Raw genomic sequence first — 22423 nt, forward strand, 5'->3', positions numbered from 1 at the left:
TTCCTCCCTTGGAGACCTTGGGAACAGGCGAAGAAAGAGGCAGGGTCATTTGGCTCTGAAGGCTGAGGGATGCGAGTGCTTTGGCTGCGGAGCCCGCGGGGAGCATGAGTCACATGGACTGCCTCGGCAGATCCAGGCTGACAGCATCCACCCGGCCACCGCCTCCCCTCGCGCTCCAAGGGCAGAAATCCACTGGGAAGCAGGAGGGGCCTGGGGAGGTAGGGCTCTGGGACGAGGTTATTTCAACCCGTGCGCTTCTGGTTCAGCAGAACCGGGCAGGGCAGCATCACCTCAGCTGCCTCCAGAGACCCTCCAAGCAGGTTCTGTGGGTCCTGACAGGGGACCACGCGTTGTAGGTGGCTCCGAGGGACTGGAGCGTGTGCTTTTTGCCTTCTGCAGCCCAGAAGCGTGGAGAGCAGGAGTACCAAGAAAGACCAACACGTTAGGGAAAACCAGCACTTCTCACTTTTTTCTAAACTCTCTGCTTTCTGTGACGTTTCCACATCACTGCACAGAGCTCTTGCTGCCCTTGTCATTTTGTAAGTATTGCCACACGTGTCCTTCTGAGTCCTGCCATCAGCTCAGGGCTACTCTGATGAGCTGTCACCGCACGGTAAAATATGTCCATCGTTGTGTTTGCTGCTTTGTAGAGTTGTACAAGACTGTGGTTTGCATCGCACAGAGGAATTATTCCATTGCAGATCATAGAATCATAGAATCATATGGGGTTTGAAGGGACCTCTGGAGATCATCAAGTCCAACCCCTCCCACCGGAGTGGGTCTACCTAGAGCAGGTTGCACAGGATCTTATCCAGGCGGTTTTTGAATGTCTCCAGAGAAGGAGACTCCACCACCTCTCTGGGCAGCCTGTTCCAGTGCTCTACCACTCTCACAGTAAAGAAGTTCCTCCTCATGTTTAGGTGGAACTTCTTATACTCAAGTTTGTGCCCAGATACACCCTCACCGCGCTGAGCAAAGGGAGAAGTCTCCTCAATGCCTCCTGAGAAGGAGGACCAGGATACGTGCAACACAGCCTGTTAAAGGCCTGGGATACCACAAGGAAGGGACCACACAAAAGTGAGATCTGATAGGGACACCTGGCTTCTCATCTCTGTCTTTTGTTTTGTGCAAGCTTGTTCTTATCCGGTCTGAACCTCCACCTCCGTACTGTCTTGAAGCCCACACTGAAGCTTTTAGTATTACGCTCAGATGGAAAGCAAAGCCCATCTGGGACTCGCTCTGTGGATGACTTTTCTCTCAATCAGGGCAGCCTGTGCATCTAGGGAACAAAGAAGGTCGTCATGTGAAAAGATACAGACAGGAGAGCTGCCAAAAAAGGAGATTTATGAGCTCGGAGCCTGGAGTAGTTTGTGCTTAGAGGTGAGTTTCAAGTAGAGTAGGGCAGGGTCATGATTGCTGAGAGCAGGAGACCTACTGAGGAAGTATGCAGCGTTGAGGAAGGCTTATCATTCTTGTTATGCCTATCCAGATGGGATAACTGGAAGCTGTGCATCTCTGGACACAGCTGTGCATTTACAGACATCCCCATGACACCATCACGTCCACTGTAACCCCAACCAGGCCACCTGGAAGCAGGTGGAGGGACCTCCTGTATCGATGGTGGGTCTAGGAGCCTGACCATGCTTTGCAGGTCAGTTCCAGCTGTGAGTGGGGACACAGGTTTTGGTCGCTTGTGAGGGCTCAGCGTGCCTCTTCCAGCCCTTGGAAGAGAGCAGAACTGGGGTTGCTGAGCTAAGGGTCCTGCACCCACAGGATGATCCTCTTGCTGAAAAAAATCAAGGCTTGTGTTTTTAGGTACAGAGGTGGTTGGTTCAGCTGCCAGAGCCTCGGGTGAGCTGGAGATGGCTGCAGTGCCAGAGGAGCTCATGGTGGATGCTCACCCAGCTTGCTGCTTTGTCCCACCCGGGGATCGGGTGGTACAGGACAATCCCTCTGCTCCAGACACCTGTGTGAGTGGAAAGAGGAGCAGACTTGAGGAGAAGGGTCTGAACTGCAGGAGCAGAGGTTGGTTTTGGTTGAGGTGACTACGCCAAGCACTTTATCATGATCGTGATATCGACCACCACTGACCCTGTGCTCATTTTCCCTCATACAGCTCCCAGAACTGACCTCTCCTTAAGCCCTGACCATGCCTTGGTTAGCAGACTGATGGGCCTCAGCTGGCTCCCAAGTGACACTGGCAATTGAGGGGCAGGACAGGAGCAGGAGCAGTGACTGCATGCACCTGGGATATGCACCAGGGCTTTTCCAAAATTAGTGGAGCTTTGGTGCACGAGTACAAGCTATGGGAAGGAAAAGGATGTTAGCACGAGCCTTCATCACTCCTGTTTGTGTGAGGAGGATGGTGGAGGAGTCGGCATGACCCTGCTGGTGGCCCACACCTGCTGCCACAGCTGCTTGGGGGGGCTGCGTCCCCACTCCAGGGGTGAGATGGGGTTGTGTGTGTGTGTGGGGAGATTTCCCCCATCTCACAGGTGTTGTCTCTGCCGTTGTTGCCACCTGCCTTTTCACCCTCAGCAACGGCGAGATGCTGGTGTGACTGCTACAGAGAAACCCCCTCCTCCAGCATGGGGGTCCTGTAGGGGTGGGGGTCTCCTCCATGGGGAGCCCTTCCCACAGCCCAGAGCCCCTCTCTGCCTCTCCCCAGCAAGCCCAGCGCAGGCGAACAGACCTGGAGCCCAGCCAGTGGCAGCTGTAGGTCCTCAAGGCCTTTTTGACCCGCCGCTAGCAGACAGGAGAGCAACTTCTATAAACACAAGGCTTCTGTGTACATATTTTGACAGTATTTTTTCTTTCAGGACCTTCTGGCAACATCTCTGCAACATGCTTTTACTTCCATCCTAAATGTCCTGGGCTTTTTGCTCCCTCTTCCCCTCTCCTTGAGCCAGCAAGGAGCCATTTTTCGGTGGTTTTCTCACAAGCATCTCTTCTCTGCACTCTTCAGGCTTGCACAGTCCAAGGCTGGTTTGTTCTCCTAGGAAATGGCTTCGTCACCTTCTTCCCATCAACATTCACAACTTCTTCAGCCTCTGATTTCCAGAAGCCATTGGTATCCTGACCTGCCTTCCTGACAAAATTAGTCCTGAATTAGCCCGCTGCTCGTAGTGTTACCACTTGTGCATTGGTTTGTTGTGGGAGAGGGGAAGACTACACGCCGAGGGATGGAGCTGGAGGACATGGTTTAGTGATGGCTTTTTATCAGAGCTAGGCTGATGGGCTGCATCAAAAGATGCGTTGCCAGCAGGTCCAGAGAGATGACTCTTCCACTTTGCTCTGCTCTGGTGAGACCTCACCTGGAGTATTGTGTGCAGGTCTGGAGCCCTCAATATAAGAAGGACATGGACCTGATGGAGAGGGTCCAGAGGAGGGCCACAAGGATGATCAGGGGGATGGAGCACCTCTGCTACGAGGACAGGCTGAGGGAGCTGGGGTTGTTCAGCCTGGAGAAGAGGAGGCTCCAGGGAGACCGTTTAGAAAGGCCTGCAGTGACAGGACGAGGGGCAATGGCTTCAAGCTGGAGGGGAACAGATTTAGAGTGGAGATTAGGAGAGGGTTCTTCACTGTGAGGGTGGTGGAGCACTGGAACAGGTTGCCCAGGGAAGTGGTTGAGGCCCCTTCCCTGGAGATATTCAAGGTGAGGCTTGACGAGGCCCTGGGCAACCTGGTCTAGTTGGGGGTGTCCCTGCTGACTGTGGGGAGGTCGGATTAGATGACCTTTGGAGGTCCCTTCCGGCTTGGACAACTCTATGACTCTATGATGACTCTATGATTTTATGATGGTTGGACTAGATGATCTTAAAGGTCCCTTCCAACTAGACAATTCTATGATTCCATGACACTGCAGGGCTCAGACTGCCCAGGAAAAGCAAATGAGGATGGACAGGTTTCAAGGAAAGCAGAGGGATGGTGAGTTAAGGAAGGCTCATGGTGGGAGATAGATAGCGAGAAATCAGGATTCCAATCCTAGCAGGAAAGGGAGAAATGTGGATTTGAACCGGATGAGAGTGCCTTGGAAAAAGTTTAGTCCAGCTTGCAAAAATAAAAAAAAAAAGAAAGAAAGAAACCCAACTCCAAAGTAATTTATTGTAGCTCAGGCAGATAAAAGAAGTACATAAAATTGGTTCCACAGGAAAGTCAAATCAAGTGCATGAGCAAAATACAAGCATATATGTGAGATATATATATATAGTTTGTGTTTATATATATTCTATGTGTTTATATATATTCTATTCAGTATCTCTCATTACAGACTTGAGGGTCAATCTTCACCCTTAAGGGTTTCTTGTCTTGTCCATCGGCTCCTAGCCAGACAGCATCCCTCCACAGCAGTAGACTGGGGGAATGATGAAGGAATAAAGAATTACACCAGAACAGGAGGCAGGGAGATGGATTCACAGAGCATTATGGGCTGGCAGGTGTTGAGGTACAGGCAGAGACTTCATCAGTCCTTCTGACTTCAGTGCTTCAATACTACTTTTTCAGCCGGCTGCAAGAGAAAAGTATTATGTGAGCACCAGTGCTGGAGAGGTGAGAGGCTCCACTCAGTCACCCTCAGAGCCAGCCAACCCCCACTTATGTTTTTTGCTTAGTGTAAAAAATGGCTGCTCGCCCCTGGAGCTGAGGATGCAAACAGTCACTTGTGCATCCACACAGCTGCGGTTTAGGTTTCAGTTACACTGAGCTGCTTACTTGGCAGAGAGAGTTAAAGAACAACTGTATCAGCACTTGTATTGCACAGATTTGTCTAGTTTTTGGTGCAGTTGTACGGGCTTTGTCCTCTCCTTATGGGGATGATTTTTTTTAACCTTGATAAAAAGTAGGAGAAAACAAGGTGAATTCTTTGACACACGTTGCGCTGACCAACTCTTCACCGCATATGCGCCCCAGCTATGAAGTAACATTCACCAATAAACATCACCAGAAAATCAATTCTCACTGAATTCTCAGTGACAGTGAAAATAAAATAAGTAAAAGTGTCACAATTTGCCCATCACCAGTGAAAATGAAGCAGAAGTACAGTTCTGTACCTATGCATTCATTGAAGCAGTTCATGCATCATCTTAGCCCTCCATTTCCAGTGATAGAATAACCACCAGTGTTTCTTCACAGCTGCTACAGTGCCTGATATCAGAATAAGCTTAAAGACCTAGAAAAAGGCAGCTACTCAGCTGAGAAATCCTTGCTCCCATGAAAAGGGCCAGGACATGATGGTGTATTTCGTATCACCTGAGGCTTTTAGGAGAGGGAATGAAAAAAAAAAGAAAGAAAGAAACCCAACTCCAAAGTAATTTATTGTAGCTCAGGCAGATAAAAGAAGTACATAAAATTGGTTCCACAGGAAAGTCAAATCAAGTGCATGAGCAAAATACAAGCATATATGTGAGATATATATATATAGTTTGTGTTTATATATATTCTATGTGTTTATATATATTCTATTCAGTATCTCTCATTACAGACTTGAGGGTCAATCTTCACCCTTAAGGGTTTCTTGTCTTGTCCATCGGCTCCTAGCCAGACAGCATCCCTCCACAGCAGTAGACTGGGGGAATGATGAAGGAATAAAGAATTACACCAGAACAGGAGGCAGGGAGATGGATTCACAGAGCATTATGGGCTGGCAGGTGTTGAGGTACAGGCAGAGACTTCATCAGTCCTTCTGACTCCAGTGCTGCAATACTACTTTTTCAGCCGGCTGCAAGAGAAAAGTATTATGTGAGCACCAGTGCTGGAGAGGTGAGAGGCTCCACTCAGTCACCCTCAGAGCCAGCCAACCCCCACTTATGTTTTTTGCTTAGTGTAAAAAATGGCTGCTCGCCCCTGGAGCTGAGGATGCAAACAGTCACTTGTGCATCCACACAGCTGCGGTTTAGGTTTCAGTTACACTGAGCTGCTTACTTGGCAGAGAGAGTTAAAGAACAACTGTATCAGCACTTGTATTGCACAGATTTGTCTAGTTTTTGGTGCAGTTGTACGGGCTTTGTCCTCTCCTTATGGGGATGATTTTTTTTAACCTTGATAAAAAGTAGGAGAAAACAAGGTGAATTCTTTGACACACGTTGCGCTGACCAACTCTTCACCGCATATGCGCCCCAGCTATGAAGTAACATTCACCAATAAACATCACCAGAAAATCAATTCTCACTGAATTCTCAGTGACAGTGAAAATAAAATAAGTAAAAGTGTCACAATTTGCCCATCACCAGTGAAAATGAAGCAGAAGTACAGTTCTGTACCTATGCATTCATTGAAGCAGTTCATGCATCATCTTAGCCCTCCATTTCCAGTGATAGAATAACCACCAGTGTTTCTTCACAGCTGCTACAGTGCCTGATATCAGAATAAGCTTAAAGACCTAGAAAAAGGCAGCTACTCAGCTGAGAAATCCTTGCTCCCATGAAAAGGGCCAGGACATGATGGTGTATTTCGTATCACCTGAGGCTTTTAGGAGAGGGAATGGTTCACAGTGTGCTGTGTTTTTCTCCTCTTTTTCCTTGTCGCCCCAAGAAGTTATTGGCAATTTTCACAAATTGCAGTCCAGCACTGTGCTAGCAGAGCTGGAATCACATTATGGACATCATGAATTTTTAAAGTTTAGCTTTCATCCTTGAGCCTGGTTCTGTGCCTTTCACCTCCACAACCTCAATATCCAGGTCCCAGATCCACCGTGGAACCCAACAAAGGGCTCTGGAGCTAGTGCTTGGGTCTGGCCAACTCCTCTTCAACATCAAGGTAATTCAAATGAAAACTCTCTGCCCAGAAGATTCCCAGCACTGTGCTAACATGGGTTTGGAGCGTAACAGGAAATTCATTAAATATAGCTCATAATTCTTAAACATGACTTAGAGCTGAAAATGATGAAATGCAGCTGTACTGTAGCACTAAGCAGACCCAAGTTCCATTTTTCCCCGCTCGACCATCAAGCTCCCCTGTCTTGAAAACAGACTCTTTGCCCATTCCAGATGCCCTCGTTGCCACTTACTGTTGACACTGGCACGTCTTGTTTTCCAGCAAGTATTGTCTTGCTTGTATCATCCTTTTTGCCCGTTGCTGCCAGGAAAGAAGGGATAAATAATGATTGGATATTTTCATGCTTCAAATGCTTTCCTCTAAAGTGGTAGCCATAGTGGTAGTCTGACATCTGCAGACTGCCCATCTCTAACCATTTGCTGTGTGTCTAAGGACTGAGCCTTTATCTGTTCTGCCCTGCACCCAAAGAGAAAAATCAGACTCCTCCTACGGTTTGGGGAGACTTGTCATCTCTTCACCTTTCACAGGGACCAGGGCACTCACCCTTCTCCGCTGCCAGCTTATGCCACTGATGATGGCCAGGCACGCTAGACCAAACACCAGCACGCTGCCTGCAATACTTGTTCCGATAACCACGTAGCTCATCCAAACAGGAGCCTCCTCTGCGGAAGGAGAAAAGTATTCAGTGACAGACACAAAAAGAACTTTAGGGCTTTTGAGTGGAGGCAGGCACGTTATACTAATTCCCATACCCACGGAGTAATTAAGGCTGATCTTCACTTCCTCGTCTTCTACGAGGCGACAGCTCCACAGACCTGCAGCGCTCACGTTCACCTCCACTTTTGCTTCGTTCTGCTTTGACTTCTTGACGTCTGCCTGCGTCCCGTTCACACGTTCCCAGAGCAAGTGGGCGTTGGGTGGGAGTGGACTAGAGACCTGGCAGATCAGAGTCATCTTGGCCCCTCTGGGGAGTGGCCCAGCAGGGTTAGCTGAGACTGTGAAGGTAAGAAAAGGACATGTGAGTGAGAGGATGGGAAGAGAGGGCCATTCATACTCTTGGGGCTTCCAGGTTTCTGCAGTTCTTCAACTCTTGAGCCACTTCTCTTTTTCTCACCTTTCATCACCACCAGCTCTATCTTGCTCTGTGTGTGTCTTTTGTCGTACGCCAGCTGGCACTGGTACTGCCCAGAATGGTCAAAGCTGACTTTGGGCAGTTTCACTTCTATGTTGCTTTCAGCTTTCCTTTCAGGTATCTCAAAACGAAAGTGGCTGCGTTTTTGGGTCTCATGCTTCTCTCCCCGTGCTGTGACATTGAAATCAAGTAGCTCAATAGGGTCTGCATTTTCCTGTTGTGTCCATTTCAGGTGTCCTGTGAAACCTTCTTTCCATTTTATCTTCTGGAAGTTCAGACGCCATGACAAGATGACAGTGCTATCAACAGTTGCATACTTTCTTTCAGAATCTGGATTCTGAAAACCTGAATTCAGAAGAGACAAGGAATATCAAGACAGGGAAAGCAATGGCTACACTTCCCCCTGTCCACCCTTGATCACACACACACTGTGCTCAATTAAAAGTGGACTTGGAGAGAAGCCACAAGATACCCAGGGACCATAAACAATTAGTGTCTGATGATAGGTTTAAAGAGCCAAAGATCCCAAACTCACCAGGGCTGAGAAGAACAGACCCCAGGGAGAGGGAGATCTTTTAGGGCAAGCCTGGAGACGAAAATGGGAGCAAGCATGGGACAGAGTGCAGGCAGCAGAGCAATCCCCAAGCTGCAGTGTTGGAAGCCCTGGGAGATGGACCCTGGGGCACCATTGCTTGGGATGCTGGAAAGTAAAAGCTCATCTCATGAGCTGGAGGGAGCACTGGTTCCTAAGCCCGTGTGCGAGTTGCATTTCTGTTGTTGCATACCTAATACCTTCACATCAAAGGTGATGTTATCATTAATTGATGGAGAATGGACGCGACACCTCCAGGTCCCATTGTCCGTAGCTTTTAGTTCCTCTAACGTCAGTATGTATTTTTCACGGGTCTTTTTTTCAAAGTGTTTTGGTCTTACTGTCCTATTGTTACTGTTAAACAATGCGATGTCGAGATCGGGTAGGGGATGGGATGGATTTTGCGTTAAAATCAGCTCGGGGGCATCATTTGGCAGAAAGTGCCCACCTGAAGGAACTGTCACTGTAAAGAGAAAAAGTGCAGCCAATAAGTCAACTCCTCATCCTGCGAGAGAGGGACAAGTGTCACAGTAAAAAGAACATGGAAAACTTTGCGTCCTGGAGATGTAGGAGAAATGAATTATGATACTGTTTAAATTATGGTACAGGCCAGAAGAAATGGCAGCTGGATAAAGAATCCCAGCAGAGATGTGTCTCCAAGATCTGCAGTCTCCCGGTCTCCTCCCCCTTCACCTCCCCATGGATAAAAGACCTCTAATCACTCACATTCAAAGACATGCAGTGAGATGATACTGACTGGTTGAGAGCCATAGTCACAGGTGTAGTTGCCGGCATCGGAGAGCTTCAAGTTCAACACCTTCAGATCTTTATTATTGATGATTTCAGATCGATCGCTCATGGTAGCTTTGCCTTTTGAAACAATAAGCTTGGTTAGGAGGAAAGAGGTTTCTCAGCCATATACTGGGGAGAAGGGGTGATGAATTGGAAGCCTTACCTTTCAAAGAGCTACCTCTCCACATCCTTATGACAGATTTAGAGTACTTCCAGGTCACACCTGGGTCACGAGGTACCCCTTTGCAGTTCAGGATCACGCTCTGGCCTGTGACCCCAATCTGTATTTCATTTTTCTCACCCATAATGGGGATCAGACCTGAAAGACAATACCCACCAAAAAAGGCATACATTCACTTTCTGAAGGGTGGCTCAGTGAATACTTCCCGTCCCTCCAGAAAGATGCAGACATTTCTCCTCTGCTTTCCAGATACTGGGAAGATTATCCTCAGTTTCTGAATTTTACACTCCTTTGTCTCATTCATCAATCCCTTTTTTTTTTGAGCTCCATAACTTCCCTCCCGTACACTTTGGGCTCTTTACCCAGCTGACGGCTATTCTGTTTCACATACATTCAGAAACAGGGAAAATGCCAGTGGTTGTGGTGGATTCACCACCATTTACAATTTTGAGATGTCAACAGCTTTAGTGAAACAACCTTTTTCCATTGGACAAGTTAGTAGTTATCCCACTGGTAGCAAAGGCAGAACAGCATAGACCAGCCCTCCTTCACTCCCCGGTCAATACCTGAGGCAGCACTGGCAAATTTGCTCAGCCCTTTCTTCCAATTTGTGCATGGAGCAAGACATAAAATCCAGGAAAAAGAAAGGACAAAGTGAAAAAGAAACAAGGGGGCTGGCCTAATGCCAGGTTCCTGTTCTTGGGATGAGGGCTGTGTGACAGTAAAAGAAGTAGGATGTATAAGGTTGAAGAAACATTAGGAGTGGTGCCTTGGAAGAACCACTTCCTTTCCTTCACTGTGAAGAGGATTTCTGCAGAAGGTCATAAGAAGGAGATGGAGGTGCCAGAGGTACAACTGGGAATAAGGGGGTTGTGGTCTTCTGCCTCACTGCTGTGAATTTAATGGAGGGTTTTCTCCAAGTTACATATTCCTCCAAGGGCATGGGTAATCTTCAACATCGCCAATACAGGTTTTCAATAATCACACACTGGACCACAGAAAGTGATGCATTTGTCTTAAAATGTGGAATTATAAATGCTATTAGTAAGTGTTGGTATCTTTTGCTTTGCTTTTGGTGCTAAGGTGCATAGAAGATTTCCAAGCTTTCCTCTGCAACCAGAGGAATCAAAGCTGAGGGCCTGAGAATACAGAGAATAAAGGTTGACCTTATTCCTTTCTTGGAAAATGGGCATTTAGAAGTCCACCTAATCTTATAACATTAGCAATCAAACTGAGAAAACCAGTAGCATCACATTTGTAAAGGCAAATCTGTGATGAGAAGCACACAAGATTTTGCCCAGGGAGTGCCAGGGAGGGAGTGCGGAGGGCAGTATTTTCCACTCTGTGCTCAGCGTGCAGGATCTGGGCTGTGTTTGGCTCAGGAAATGGCTCTGCCCAAGGGACAAGTCCCTCATCAAGCATTTCTTCATATTCATACAATTTTTTGTGAACTTTCACTCTGAATTGCACAATGCCTTCCCCAGCGGGTGGTCTTGTTCTTTCATGGCAACATTGTCCGAGTCACACGCTGGTGTGCTACCACCCTTATGCACTCACTCCTGCATCCCTACAGGGCAGCTCCCCAAACCTGGTGATGCTCCACACACCCAGATTTTGGCTGGCAGGCTCGGCAGGCAGGCTGGGAACAGTCCCAGAGCTTGAGCTGTGCTTGCTGCCTCTGAAATAACAGGGTACAGATGTAGGGAGCCCCTCAGCTTCTAGCCCCTCTGTCCTAATCTCCACTGCATGGCCTCCCAGAGAGCTGTTGGGCAGTGCAGGTGGGCCAGGCAAGATAAGAAGATGGCTGTCACAGCTGCATCGCTGGTGAACGAGCCTGCTCTAAGCCGTGTGAGGTCTGTTATGTGGCAGATCGGGAGGAGCCTGAAAACACCCCAAAAAAGTTGTGAGGGTCGTGGAAAGGCTGTAAGAACTGGGAAGGTTCGTGGAGCTGAGGACTCACCCAGGTGCAGAACCAAGAAGATGGCAAGCGTGCTGCTCGCCGCTGTGCCGCATGTCTTCATCGCTGCAGGAACGCTCCTCCCTGCTGTGGACTGCAGGGCTGGAAACGCTGTCGCTGCCAAGGGATGTTATCCTGGAAGATCCAAATGCTCTGTTAATGGCAGTTGATTTTCAGACCTCGGTGGATGAGGCCCACATTCCCACTCAGTACCCACCATCCTTCGGTGCAGCCAAAGTGGAAACTCGTCGGTAAAGTCACCTGAGCCCCGTGTTTCAGCAAAGAATCCAGCTGCAGTGTTCCCTCTAGAGTTTGGCATTAAGTGTTTGATTTTACTCATCCCTAGGTTTCTGGCATTCACTGGACTGCAGGTGTTTATACTGCCAGGAGTTCAGTGCTTTTTTTACTTCTCTATGGTGGCTTATCGTCGCTCTTGCAGCAATTAAGGCTAAACACATACAGGGCTGCGTTAACAAGGGCACAGCCAGCAGGATGAGGGAAGCAGTTATTTCCCTCTATTTGGCACACCTGAGGTCTCATCGAGAATAGAGGATCCAGTTCTGGGCCCCCAGTACAAGACGGATGCCAACGAATGGGACAGAGTCCAATGGAGGTCTACTGGGACGGTGAGGGACTGGAGCACGTGATATACAGGAGGAGACAGAAAGCTAGGTTTGCCAGGGTGAAGAGAGCCAAGGTGGGGTCTTTTTTTAGTCTCCCTCTAACTAAAGGATATTACCTAGGAGAAGGAGCTGGATTCTTCTCAGAGGTGCATGGGAGAGGAACACAAGGCAGCAGCCACAGGTGGAGGCAGGGAACTCCTGACTAGATACCAGGAAAAATTTCTTCCCACTGAAGGTGATTTAGCATTGGAATAGATGCCAAGAGATGCCAGGCAACCTCCACCCTTGGAGATGTGCAGAGATTCCTTGAGCAATGTGTTGTAGTTTAGAGTCAGCCCAGCTGCGAGCAGGAGGTTGGACTGGAAACCTCCAGAGGTCCCTTGCCATCTAAATATTTCTGTGCAACTTTGGAATTCTATGATCAAGGCCATCTTAAGGCTCTCATTAATATTTTTCCTAAGTTTGTTTTTTGTCTGCTTATTTCTTACCTTAAAAATCTCAATAACCACCAAGTCTGGTGTTATTGGAAAGACTTGCTTGAATTCCCAGCACTATTCAACAGAAAGTCTGGGGAAAAGGCAGGAATGAGGTCAGAAAGAAGAAGTTGCATTGATGGTAACAGAATCTTAACTGAGAACTGGGAGCTAACTGTCATGTTAAGGTGAGTTATCAAATTAGATGAAGTATCTGACTGTAGCAGAAACCAAGTGCTGGTATCAGGTGCAGCTGGGTGGGCTGACAAGGTGAAGGAGAACATGGCTGCTGCTGCGAGGAGATTACCAAGCTCTAAACCAAGGCATATATCACAAAAAGGAAGCCAAGCAGGTTAACCAGTCTGGGAAGCAAACAGAAAACAGTGAGGTGACTGATTCATCATCCCTGGACGTGTTTAAGAGTCATTTAGATGTAGTGTTGGGGGATATGATATAGGGGAGAACTTTGTAGAGTAGGGTTGATGGTTGGACTCGACTATCCCAAGGGTCTTTTCCAACCTAGATGATTCTATGATTCGCTTCTCCAAAAGCAGGCACTCCCCATGCCAAGAGGCCCTTGGGGCGGACCTTTTCTCTTGCTTGTATAAGATGTCAGTCCTACGAGGACTTGTCCCTGGGAGGCATCCACCATCCCTCAGACAGAGACCTCCAAGGGACCTCTTGCGGCCGGGGTGGCTGAGCCAAGAAGGGAAGCTCAAGGTACCAGGGATCCAGCTGACGAGGCACTGGGGCAACTTAGAAGGATCCCACCTCCAAGCACAGCAGTGGTCGGGATGAGGCAGAGGCTGGAGGATGCCAGGTTTGTGAAGGGGAGCTGGGGGGTGCTGTGCAAACGCCGACAGGATACGGGAAGGTCAGAAAAGGTCTTACGGGCATAGCTTAACATGTGAGGCAGGAAGTTCAAAGCTGGAAATTCTTCTAGAAACATGCGTAGGATGAGGCGGAGTGCCAGAGTTGCAACGTGTGACAGAGAAAGTAGTGTAAAGAAAGGGGATATGGGCTCGTCAGGAAGCAGGGAACTTGGGGAGCACTGAGGGGGCTGTACAGAAAGCATGTGCTTGCTCTAAAGCAAGAGAGGCTTCATTTAAACTAAACCAGAACCTGGCTGCTGACATATAAGATAAGAACATTTTTAAACAAAGGCTGGGGAGAATCCAACAAATATAGAAGAGCATATTATGTGGGCTGAAGCATCCGAAACTCAAACCCTCCTCAAGTGAAGGGTCAGACAGAAGCTGACAAAGCTCAAGGGACGGAAAGGGGGAAGCAAGGTGAACAAACCAAGTCCTGTTTTAATGGACGATGGGAAAACACTATGGATGCTTCCAATGGCGAATGTCAGATATCAGAAACAGAACTGGTAAGTAGTGGGGATGTGGAGGAGAGAGCCAAGCCCAAGGAATTCTGGATTCCTAACAAAAAATTCACACCAGTTTTTAGAGAAGTCAGTAGTATAACTGGTGGGAAAGTCATTCAGCTCTAGCTGATAATAAAAACCTCCTTTCACAGGTAGCGTGATCGAAGGCTGGAGTCATAATGGGATTGAACTCAAAAGAAATATAAGAATAATTTTATACAATATATGTACAGTGTGCAATATTAAATATAATAGGATAATTTAATATTGAAATTAATTTAAATGATCAGAGCACATTAAACTATCAAAGAGTAAATGAAAACATCAGCACTACGTTTACAGAGAGATCGGGTCAGCATAACCGACAATCTGACAGCCAGACAGATGTACACACGTATGAAAAATACAGGTGCAAGAGCTAGGCAGAAGCCATGTGCACCATCAGAAGAGGCATAGATCGCAAAGGCACAGTCAGAGAGGATTTGTGGCTTGCCTCGTGCAAAGCGAAAAACCCATCCCATCCCCGGGGAATAATCTGCATGAGCTGTTTTGTGTGAAAACAGCAAAAAACAAAGGAGCCGGTGCGTGTGATTGGAGACCACTTCTAGCAAGATGCAGTAGCAGTGACCAAGCAGTTTGCTGGGTGACGCTACAGAATAAAGAAAGGGGCAAGAGCAAGGCATCTGTATGCATCTCACTCCGAAGAAATACCTGTAACCGAGAACTGGCATAGGGCCCTGGGTAGGATCCGTTCCTGAGAGGACAGAAGAAACCTCCTCCCCACTGTGAGCACTGGTGTCACCGGTCCCAGTGGGAGCAGCAGGAAAAGTCAGCCCCCGCTTTAAAGTGGTATCTACAAATTAACCAGGTCAATGCTGGGTTTCAAATATTTTAAGTCATTCAACTTTTTATAAAACCTGAAGATACTGGAAGAGGTAAAAATTAATGAAATGGCTGAGTCACACACACCATCATTTTGTTTTGGCAGGGAATCTCTATTTTCCTGTCATCTTATGGCTTCGGTTTTTTTCTTCACCTTCTTGCTAGCTGGGTTCTGAGTGAAACCACACAACCAGAGCACCGTGGGACTGGTGAACTGCTGACCTTGCGCATCTTGGTAGCTGCAGGCTGATGCACCTTCGTTTTTCTGTTTCTTCTTGAGGTTTCACCTGTTCTGCATTCCTACTTCATTTGCGCTAATCTTTGTATTTCTGTGTCAGATCTCTACAACGTGGCGTTCGCCACCTACATCTTACAAGTCAGCGGGGAAAATGGGTTGCCTTCAGCTAGGATTTCTTTCATACACTTTCTCCCTCCCGGTTTATCTCTACTTCTCAGGCGTGCCACTTCCTATTTTCCCCCTGCCTTTCTGCCTCCTTCTGCATCCCTCCAGGTCAGATCACAGGCAACACTACTCTGGAGTCTACCGATCTCGGCGAGCAAGGCTCTGCTATGTTAACTGAGCAAGTCGCTCTCATTAGCAGATGCCTGTAGCAGACCCGCAGCCTCCTTACAGGCAGCCCAGCTGTATCTTCTGGTGGCACTCATAAATTAAGTGGTGTCAGGGAATGTCCCCAGGCACTGGAACACACTCATCAGTCCTGTTAAATTGCTAGAACATCTCCTGACACATTTTTGGCCCGGGACAACTCTCACTCTCCCGAGCAACTCCCGGGATGCATTTAGGTGTTAGCAGGGGCCAGGGACCACTCCCATTAGGTGGCTGGCACGTAGCCAGTTCATTTTAGAGGTTAAGTGAGTTTAATAGCCCAGACCATCTCATGCCAGTTGGCCTCTGTGCAATGAAACAGTCCAGGCATACTTGATTTATTAGCACGTCTAGCGACGGAGGAGCAGGGCTCCGTCCCAAGTGAACATCGATTTCCATTTCATTTTAACTTCCCCCCTCTTATTAAACTGGCTTAATTTCCTTCTTGACTTCTTTTAATAATCCCTGCCTCTCTGAGGGATAGGAAGAGGAGAGCTGAGGTAGCGAGCAGCCTGGGGGATGATGCCTGCAGGACCAGGTCTGGCCTGGAGAACATCTGCTTGTTCTCCAGCACCCAGCCCCAGCAGGCGACGGCTGCAGAGAGCTCTCCCTGGGGCTGGCACCGGCATGACACGGGAGGAAACTGAAATTTAAAAAAACCCCAACAACAACAACAAAAAACCACCAACCCAACAAAAAAACACAGCCCCAAAACTCAGAAACCGCTCGTGATGCAGAGCGGGGCCATCTCCCCCTGCACCTCTTTCATGCCGTGCGGTTTCCTTGTTTTCTGCTCTCGCCCTTTGCTTTGTGGCTGCTCTTTTTGATCTGGCGGCAGCAGCTCGCTCTGCCAGGGGCAAAGTGGGGGGGCCCTGCCCTCCCAGCCATCCGCCCCTCCAAGGCCTCCCCCACCTCAGCTTTCCCCGAGGCCGCCGGGCTGCCCTTCCCCTGGCCATGGCTGCCAGGACGGAGCTGAGGGAAGGTGGCTGCCCCCCTTGGGTTTGGCTCAGCTGCGGGGCTCTGGGTGGGCTACAGAGGACCTACCTCTCTTTTCCTCAGTTTTCAACCTCTAAAGCAAAGCTGAGCCAGCAGCTTCACACAGTAGCGGTTTCTTTGAAATTGATTGTTAATGTTAAAGCAAACATATGTGAGCAGCAGCAGGGTAAGAGACCATCCCTGGGAGGTCTTCAAGGCCAGGCTTTTAGCAACCTGGTCTAGTGGGAGGTGTTCCTGCCCTGCAACAAAATTAGCCATCAGAAAGCAAAGAGACAATAGCAGTGAAGACCATGTCACAGGCCCTGCTGTCCCCCTCTGACTGGCCAACCCTGTCCCAATTTCCCCATGGGTGCTTCTGGCCCTTCATGTGAGAACAGTGGCCAGACTTGAGAGCTGCTGTGAGATGGAGATGCTGGGGCAGGGGCCATGGGGCCCAGAGTGTGATACTGCTGATCCCTCACAGAGAGAGGTCCCACCATCAGGAGGAGGCCACCATCTCAATACCAGCCGAGCTCTCTTCAGCTGTGAAGTCCCCATGGCCTAGCCGTGTGCCTGGACCTATCTGGAGGCCATGAGAAGTGGTTCCATTCCTGCAGCCTTTAACCCCTCCGGCAGCCTAAGGAGATGCCAAGACCCGTCTTTGCCTCACGGGCATGTCAGCACTTGCTTTCTGAGCTTTTCCCCTTCCTCTTAACCCCCTTCTTTCCTCCTAACCCTCCTCTTTTTGGCTCCATAAACAGCCTTTCACCCTGCAGCTTGCACCCACAGCCCAGGGGTGACTTTCTAAAGCCGCTGGAGGCTATGACTGGCAAAGGCACTGAGATGCCCTCAGAAAGCAGGCCCTCCATCACCCTCCCAAGCCATGTGCATGCACAGGATGATGTTCAGTTATCATTAATGCAGATTCCAAAGTGGGAACAGAGAGATCTTACCATACTTGATGTGCAGCCCAGACCAGAGAAGGGTCTATATAAATATTGATAAGGTCAGCATGGCAAAATGGCGTATAACACGCCCTATTTAGAGCAAAAATGCCTCTGTTACACCTAGGGAGCCCAGGAGACATCCCTCCTTAATTTTCCCTGGTGAATAAGGGATCCCCGCGCAAGGCTGTGGCAGATCGTGTGGACAGTGTCCCTGGGTGCCCAAGAACCGCGAGCGGGAAGGGGACGGATGCTCAGTTGAGATGAATCAAGCCCTGCTGTTTTGCAGGCAGCTTTGGCAGCCATGTTTGTGAAACACTGGGGAGAGGAAAGGAAAAGTCTGTGAAATGATTTGTGGCTAATGTGCACCAGCGACTTAAGAGGACTGTTCAGTTTATAGCAGAGAACGTTAAGTAACCTGTGCTCAACCTTAACACAGCACGTAGAGGAATATCTGGGGTGGCTTGATGAAGGCTGAGTAGGATACGCCACCTGAAAGTTGAAAAATTCAACCAGAAATGAAACTCCCATTTTCAACAGCGCGGCAGCCCGTGGAAGGGTAAGGCAAGTCTCTTTCCTGGTGTCTTTAGGTTGAAAGGATCCCTCTTTCTCCAAGAAACACTGCTCTCTCAGCCCTAAGCTAGTGGATGGGGCTGCATCAGCAGCCGGTGTCAGGCAGTGAGACAGTCAGCCTGGATTAGCAGAACAGACCCCTCCGGTCTCAGCACGTACAGATGAAAGCAGACGTCCCTAGTTAGCTAGAGACCAGAATCTTCTTATTTTTCAGGCTTTTTTTAGATTAAAGTTCTCCTGCCCGGAGGGCACGTGGAGAAGGTGATAGCAAGTGGCAGCTGGTGGAGGGCTGCTCCCCAGTGCATTTCTGACCCTAGGGGATATACGGTCATCAGTGACAGGCCCTCATATTTGACATTTTTCCCTATACATGGGTTTGAAAGATCTGTGAGATGCCCGGGCTCCGAGCCAGTTTAAGGTTTTTGTAGCTCCTCTTTCAGGAAAAATCCAGGGAGACAAACACATCTTACTTAAAGCTAAAAGGCCTTGGAGAATTGCACAGCCAGAAGTATTATCGAGTCAAAGGTTCAAGATGGTTTTACATCAGACCTTTAAGTGGGGCAAAACCAATCCATTTGTGCCGAAACAGCAACTTGTGTGGAATCGTAAAGTTTGTAACATTAAAAAAAACGAAAACAGATTGGCCTCTTTTCTCAGAGAAAGAAAAAAAGAAAGAAAGTTTCCTTACCTCTTTTTTCCTCTGCCTCTGTGTTTCTGTCTCCTTGTGTTTGTCACCTGCAGTAATTGATCTCACCCAGCTACAGCTGAAACAAAAGAAGAATGAAGTTGATGTTCAGAAAGCAGCTCAACAGACGTTGGCCTTGATGTCTCCTCCTCTCCAGCGGGAGCGTCGGCAAGGTCTTGCTGCCAGTCCAGGTTCTGCTGATATCCGCCAACTTCTCTAGGTAAATGGTGATTTTCCAAATGCATGTGATCTCAATTCTGGGTGTGAACAGAAATGGAGACCATAACGGAAGGCGATGTACTGCAGTGCCTGGGGAGAATGAGTGTGTAAAACAGAGAGAGCCTATTGGCCATATGGCAGCTGATGGGAGGCCGTGACGGGGCTGAAACTTAAAAGTGAATGGTTGGGAAGCGGTTCTGCTCTACTGACAAAGAAAGCTCACCAATTAACATGTTAGCTGAGCAGATCCGGACCTAGGTCGCACCTCTGAGACTCTGTAAGAGCAAGACAACCTCCGTTTCCGAGCCTGTCTCCTGCACCACCATTAAGCAGAGGCACATCTGAGGAGTGGGCCATGGACCTGACCCCAGGGGTTGAACAGGGGTAATAACAGAGGAAGAGAGAACTCCTGATGGTATGTTAGGGGAACCTATCTGTGGAGTATGGCTGGGATTTGGGGTGAAACGAGAGAATATTTTCTTTACCAGAGGTGGTGGGTTGACCTTGGCTGGCCACCAGCTACCCACCCAGCTGCTCTCTCACTCTCCCTCCTCAGTAAGGCAGGGGAAGAAGGTAAGATGAAAAAAACCTCATGGGTCAAGATAAGAACAGGGAGATCATTCTTCAATTAACCATCATGGACAAAAGAGTCTCGACTTGGGGAAAGATTAATTAATTTATGGATAACTAAAAGGAGAGTAGGATAGTGAGAAATAAAAGCAAAACTAAAACCACCTTCCCCCCCCCTCCCCGGCTTTTCTTCTTAGGCTTATCTTCACACCTGACTGTTCTGCCCCTCTTTCCCCCCACAGAGTGTCAGAGGGGGACGGGTAGTGGGGGTTGTGGTCAGTTCATTGCACTTCATCTCTGCTGCTCTTTCTTTCACACACTGTTCCCCTACTCCTTCAGGAAGTGCTCCAATGTGTATCCTTCTCATGGGCTACAGTTCTTAATGTTCATCTTGACATAAGAAAGACATCTTTTACAGTGAGAATAATAATTCACTGGAACAACCTCCCCAGGGACGTGGTAAAGTCCCCATCACTGGAGGCTTTCCAGAAGCAAATGGACAAAGTGCTAGATAATTGCATCTAGGGCCCCTTTCCCATGAGAGGCTGTACCAGATGATCTTTCAAGGTCCTGTCCAACCTGGGATGTTCTATGATTTGATCATTCTAACTACTCCAGCATGGGTCCTCTGCATGGGACACTGTCCTTCAAGAATGGACTGCTCCAGCATGGGTCTCCCATGGGCCACAGCTCCTGCCAGAAAACCTGCTCCAGTGTGAGCTCCTCTCCACAAGCCACAGCTCCTTCCAGGAGCCTGCTCCAGGACAGACTCCTCCAGGGGCTGCAGGGTGGTATCTGCTCCAATGTGGACCTCCATGGGCTTCAGGGGGACAACCTGCATCACTATGGTCTTCTCCAGGGGCTACAGGGGAACTTCTGCTCCAGTGCCTGGATGGAGCACATCCTCCCCATCTTTCTTCACTGATCTTGGTGTCTGCAGGGCTGTTCCTTTCATATTTTCTCACTCCTCTCTCTCACAGCTGCTCTGCAGTGGTTCAGTGGTTTTTACCCTTTCTTAAATATATTATCACAGAAGCACCACGAGCATTGCTGATTGGCTCAGCCGTGGACTGTGGTGGATCTGTTTTGGAGCTGGCTGGACACAGTTCTGACTGACATGGAGCCAGCTTCTGCTCATATCTCACAGAAGCCACCCATGCAGCCCCTCTGCTACCAAAACCTTGCCATGCAAACCCAATGCAAGTTTACTCTTAGGTAAGCTCTAGCGCTACTGAATCTCAGCTGCTTCCCTTCTCTGTGGGGTGGAGGAGGGGGCTTTTGTGGTTTTCCACCCACATTTATTGTCTCTCTCTCTGAATCCCAGCCTCAGCCAAGACGGCGGAAACCCACCGAGCCCCAGACACGGCTGAGATTTCATCTCTGTTGCCACCCACTCTTCTCCTCCTGCAGTCACTTGCCCCTTTGTCTGGAGGATGGGGGTGCGAGTTGCACCCAGGCTTTGGAGGAGCAGGGACAGACAGACACAGCAGTGAGGTTCATAATGTGCTGCCAGGAGTGAAAGGTGCAGAGCTGATCAGGCCTTGGGTGCAACCACTGGTCCATTGGTTGTGTCTTTGGAGAACTATGAGTCCATCCCATCACAGGGAAAGAGCCACCTGTGTGAGACAGGAACTTACTTCCTAGTGTGGGATACAGGCTACAGGACTGGATGGGATGGGATGGGATGGGATGGCATGGGATGGGATGGCATGGCATGGCATGGATGCAAATGTCCAAAGCCTGTGAAAGCCCTGTTCTGAGACACGGCTCTCCTGACAGAGCTTGTGACATCACATCAGTGTCTTCAAAATGCTCTCACGGGTGCCTGCAAGTAGAAATATCCCTTCTGGTCCCTAGCTGCCATAGAAGGGCTTTCCTGGGAAAAGCAGAGCTGAGAAAAATCAGGTTGGGATTGTAACACCTTGATGTCTCGGGGTTTGGGGCTCTGGGTCACTGGTTCAGTTTGCATGGATTCTGGATTGCTTTTTGTCTCCCCAGCATGCTGTAATGCAAAGACACTGGCTTGTTTTTAAACAGTTGGTTTATGTCACTGCAAATACTTACCAGAAATAGCATTCCCTGAAGGGGCAAAGCTTCTAAAATGCTCTTGAACTCGCTGTGGAGTTGCAAGGAGAAGCAGAGCTATGGGTCTGAGGCGGCAAACGCTGCGGGCTTGCCCCCTGACTCAGACCCATTTTCACCCCAGAGGAGGGATTCAGGAGGGAGTCTCCTCTCTCAGAGCTGCTACAGCTGTGTGGTGAACAGGTACCTCAGGGACTGAGGGTCACAGCGTGCGGTGACGTGTTTGGATCGCTTTCATCCGAGCATCTCAAAGCACTTTGCAAGCATTAATTAAACATCAGAATCCAGGAGGGATGAATAATAATAGCCAGCCAGTCTCTCTTCTGAATGTAATATTTCTCATAAATATTTAACTGGTTTTTAAATTCCATGCGAGTCTGGTTCTCACCTCGCTGGGACAGTTGCTGTACTGCACCCGTGGGGAAAGTGGGGCTTATTCAGCATCACACAATGACCCTGCAGCAGAGTGAGAAGAGCTTGAACATCACACACTGCTCTCCCCCCCAGAAAAATTTGTGGCTGTCATTTTTCCCTGTTTTCTCCCCTGCAGAGACATTCCTCACCCACCCCATGCTGGTCCTCTTTGCCCGAATCCCATCACCAGCAATATTTTCGCAAACTGGGGCTGGTGAGTAAGAGATTCTTGGAGATTTCTGTGGAGAGAGGAGGCTGCCAGGCTATGCTGGGTGGAGGTCACAGTCTGCAGGCACATGAAGTCTCTCTGAGAAAAGTGTCAAAAAGGGGAAAAAAAGGCCTCAGAAATCAGATGTTGAGACTCATTGACTCCAGAGGAAAGTCAAGAAAACTCTGGAGATGGTTTCCTTAAAACCAAGTTCCCTGCAAGTCAGTGCCTGAGAACTCTGATGGGTGAAGGATAGCCAGGCGTACTGGAAAATTAGTGATTTCTCAGCCGTCCTGGAGAGAAAGAAGGCCAAGTGTTGAACACAGCATGAAAACCTGTGTCTTCAGGCACCTGAATGTCAGCGA

At 48.7% G+C, this 22423-nt stretch overlaps 1 protein-coding gene across 2 annotated transcripts; it reads right to left on the reverse strand.

Annotated features, from left to right (window-relative positions):
* Positions 1-4139: 4139 nt before the first annotated feature.
* On the reverse strand, positions 4140-18856 carry CD4 (CD4 molecule). Of its 2 annotated transcripts, none has more exons than XM_014957121.1 (10): positions 18569-18856; positions 11429-11560; positions 9451-9606; positions 9222-9365; positions 8689-8958; positions 7886-8248; positions 7524-7766; positions 7315-7433; positions 7004-7071; positions 4140-4507 (listed from the first exon to the last, which is right to left on the reverse strand). In XM_014957121.1, exons 2-10 carry the CDS (start codon positions 11487-11489, stop codon positions 4492-4494), a joined length of 1440 nt encoding a protein of 479 aa, XP_014812607.1. In that variant the 5' UTR covers positions 11490-11560; positions 18569-18856; the 3' UTR covers positions 4140-4491. The 2 variants fall into 2 exon arrangements, with proteins under 2 accessions (XP_014812607.1, XP_014812606.1); XM_014957120.1 differs by lacking the exon at positions 4140-4507 and adding an exon at positions 5349-5716.
* Positions 18857-22423: the final 3567 nt, after the last annotated feature.

Source organism: Calidris pugnax, unplaced genomic scaffold (assembly GCF_001431845.1).
Source record: "Calidris pugnax isolate Ruff unplaced genomic scaffold, ASM143184v1 scaffold225, whole genome shotgun sequence".
NCBI classification, from domain to species: Eukaryota; Metazoa; Chordata; class Aves; order Charadriiformes; family Scolopacidae; genus Calidris; species Calidris pugnax.

What these genes read in the sequence shown, in the direction of transcription:
- CD4 (XM_014957121.1), bottom strand. Translation starts at nt 11,489, where the DNA reads ATGAAGACATGCGGCACAGCGGCGAGCAGCACGCTTGCCATCTTCTTG. An exon ending in CTTCTTGGTTCTGCACCTGG is followed by an intron (nt 9,607 to 11,428) that starts GTGAGTCCTCAG and finishes ATTGTCTTTCAG; the next exon opens with GTCTGATCCCCATTATGGGT. An exon ending in CTTTGATGTGAAGGTATTAG is followed by an intron (nt 8,249 to 8,688) that starts GTATGCAACAAC and finishes TTCTGAATTCAG; the next exon opens with GTTTTCAGAATCCAGATTCT.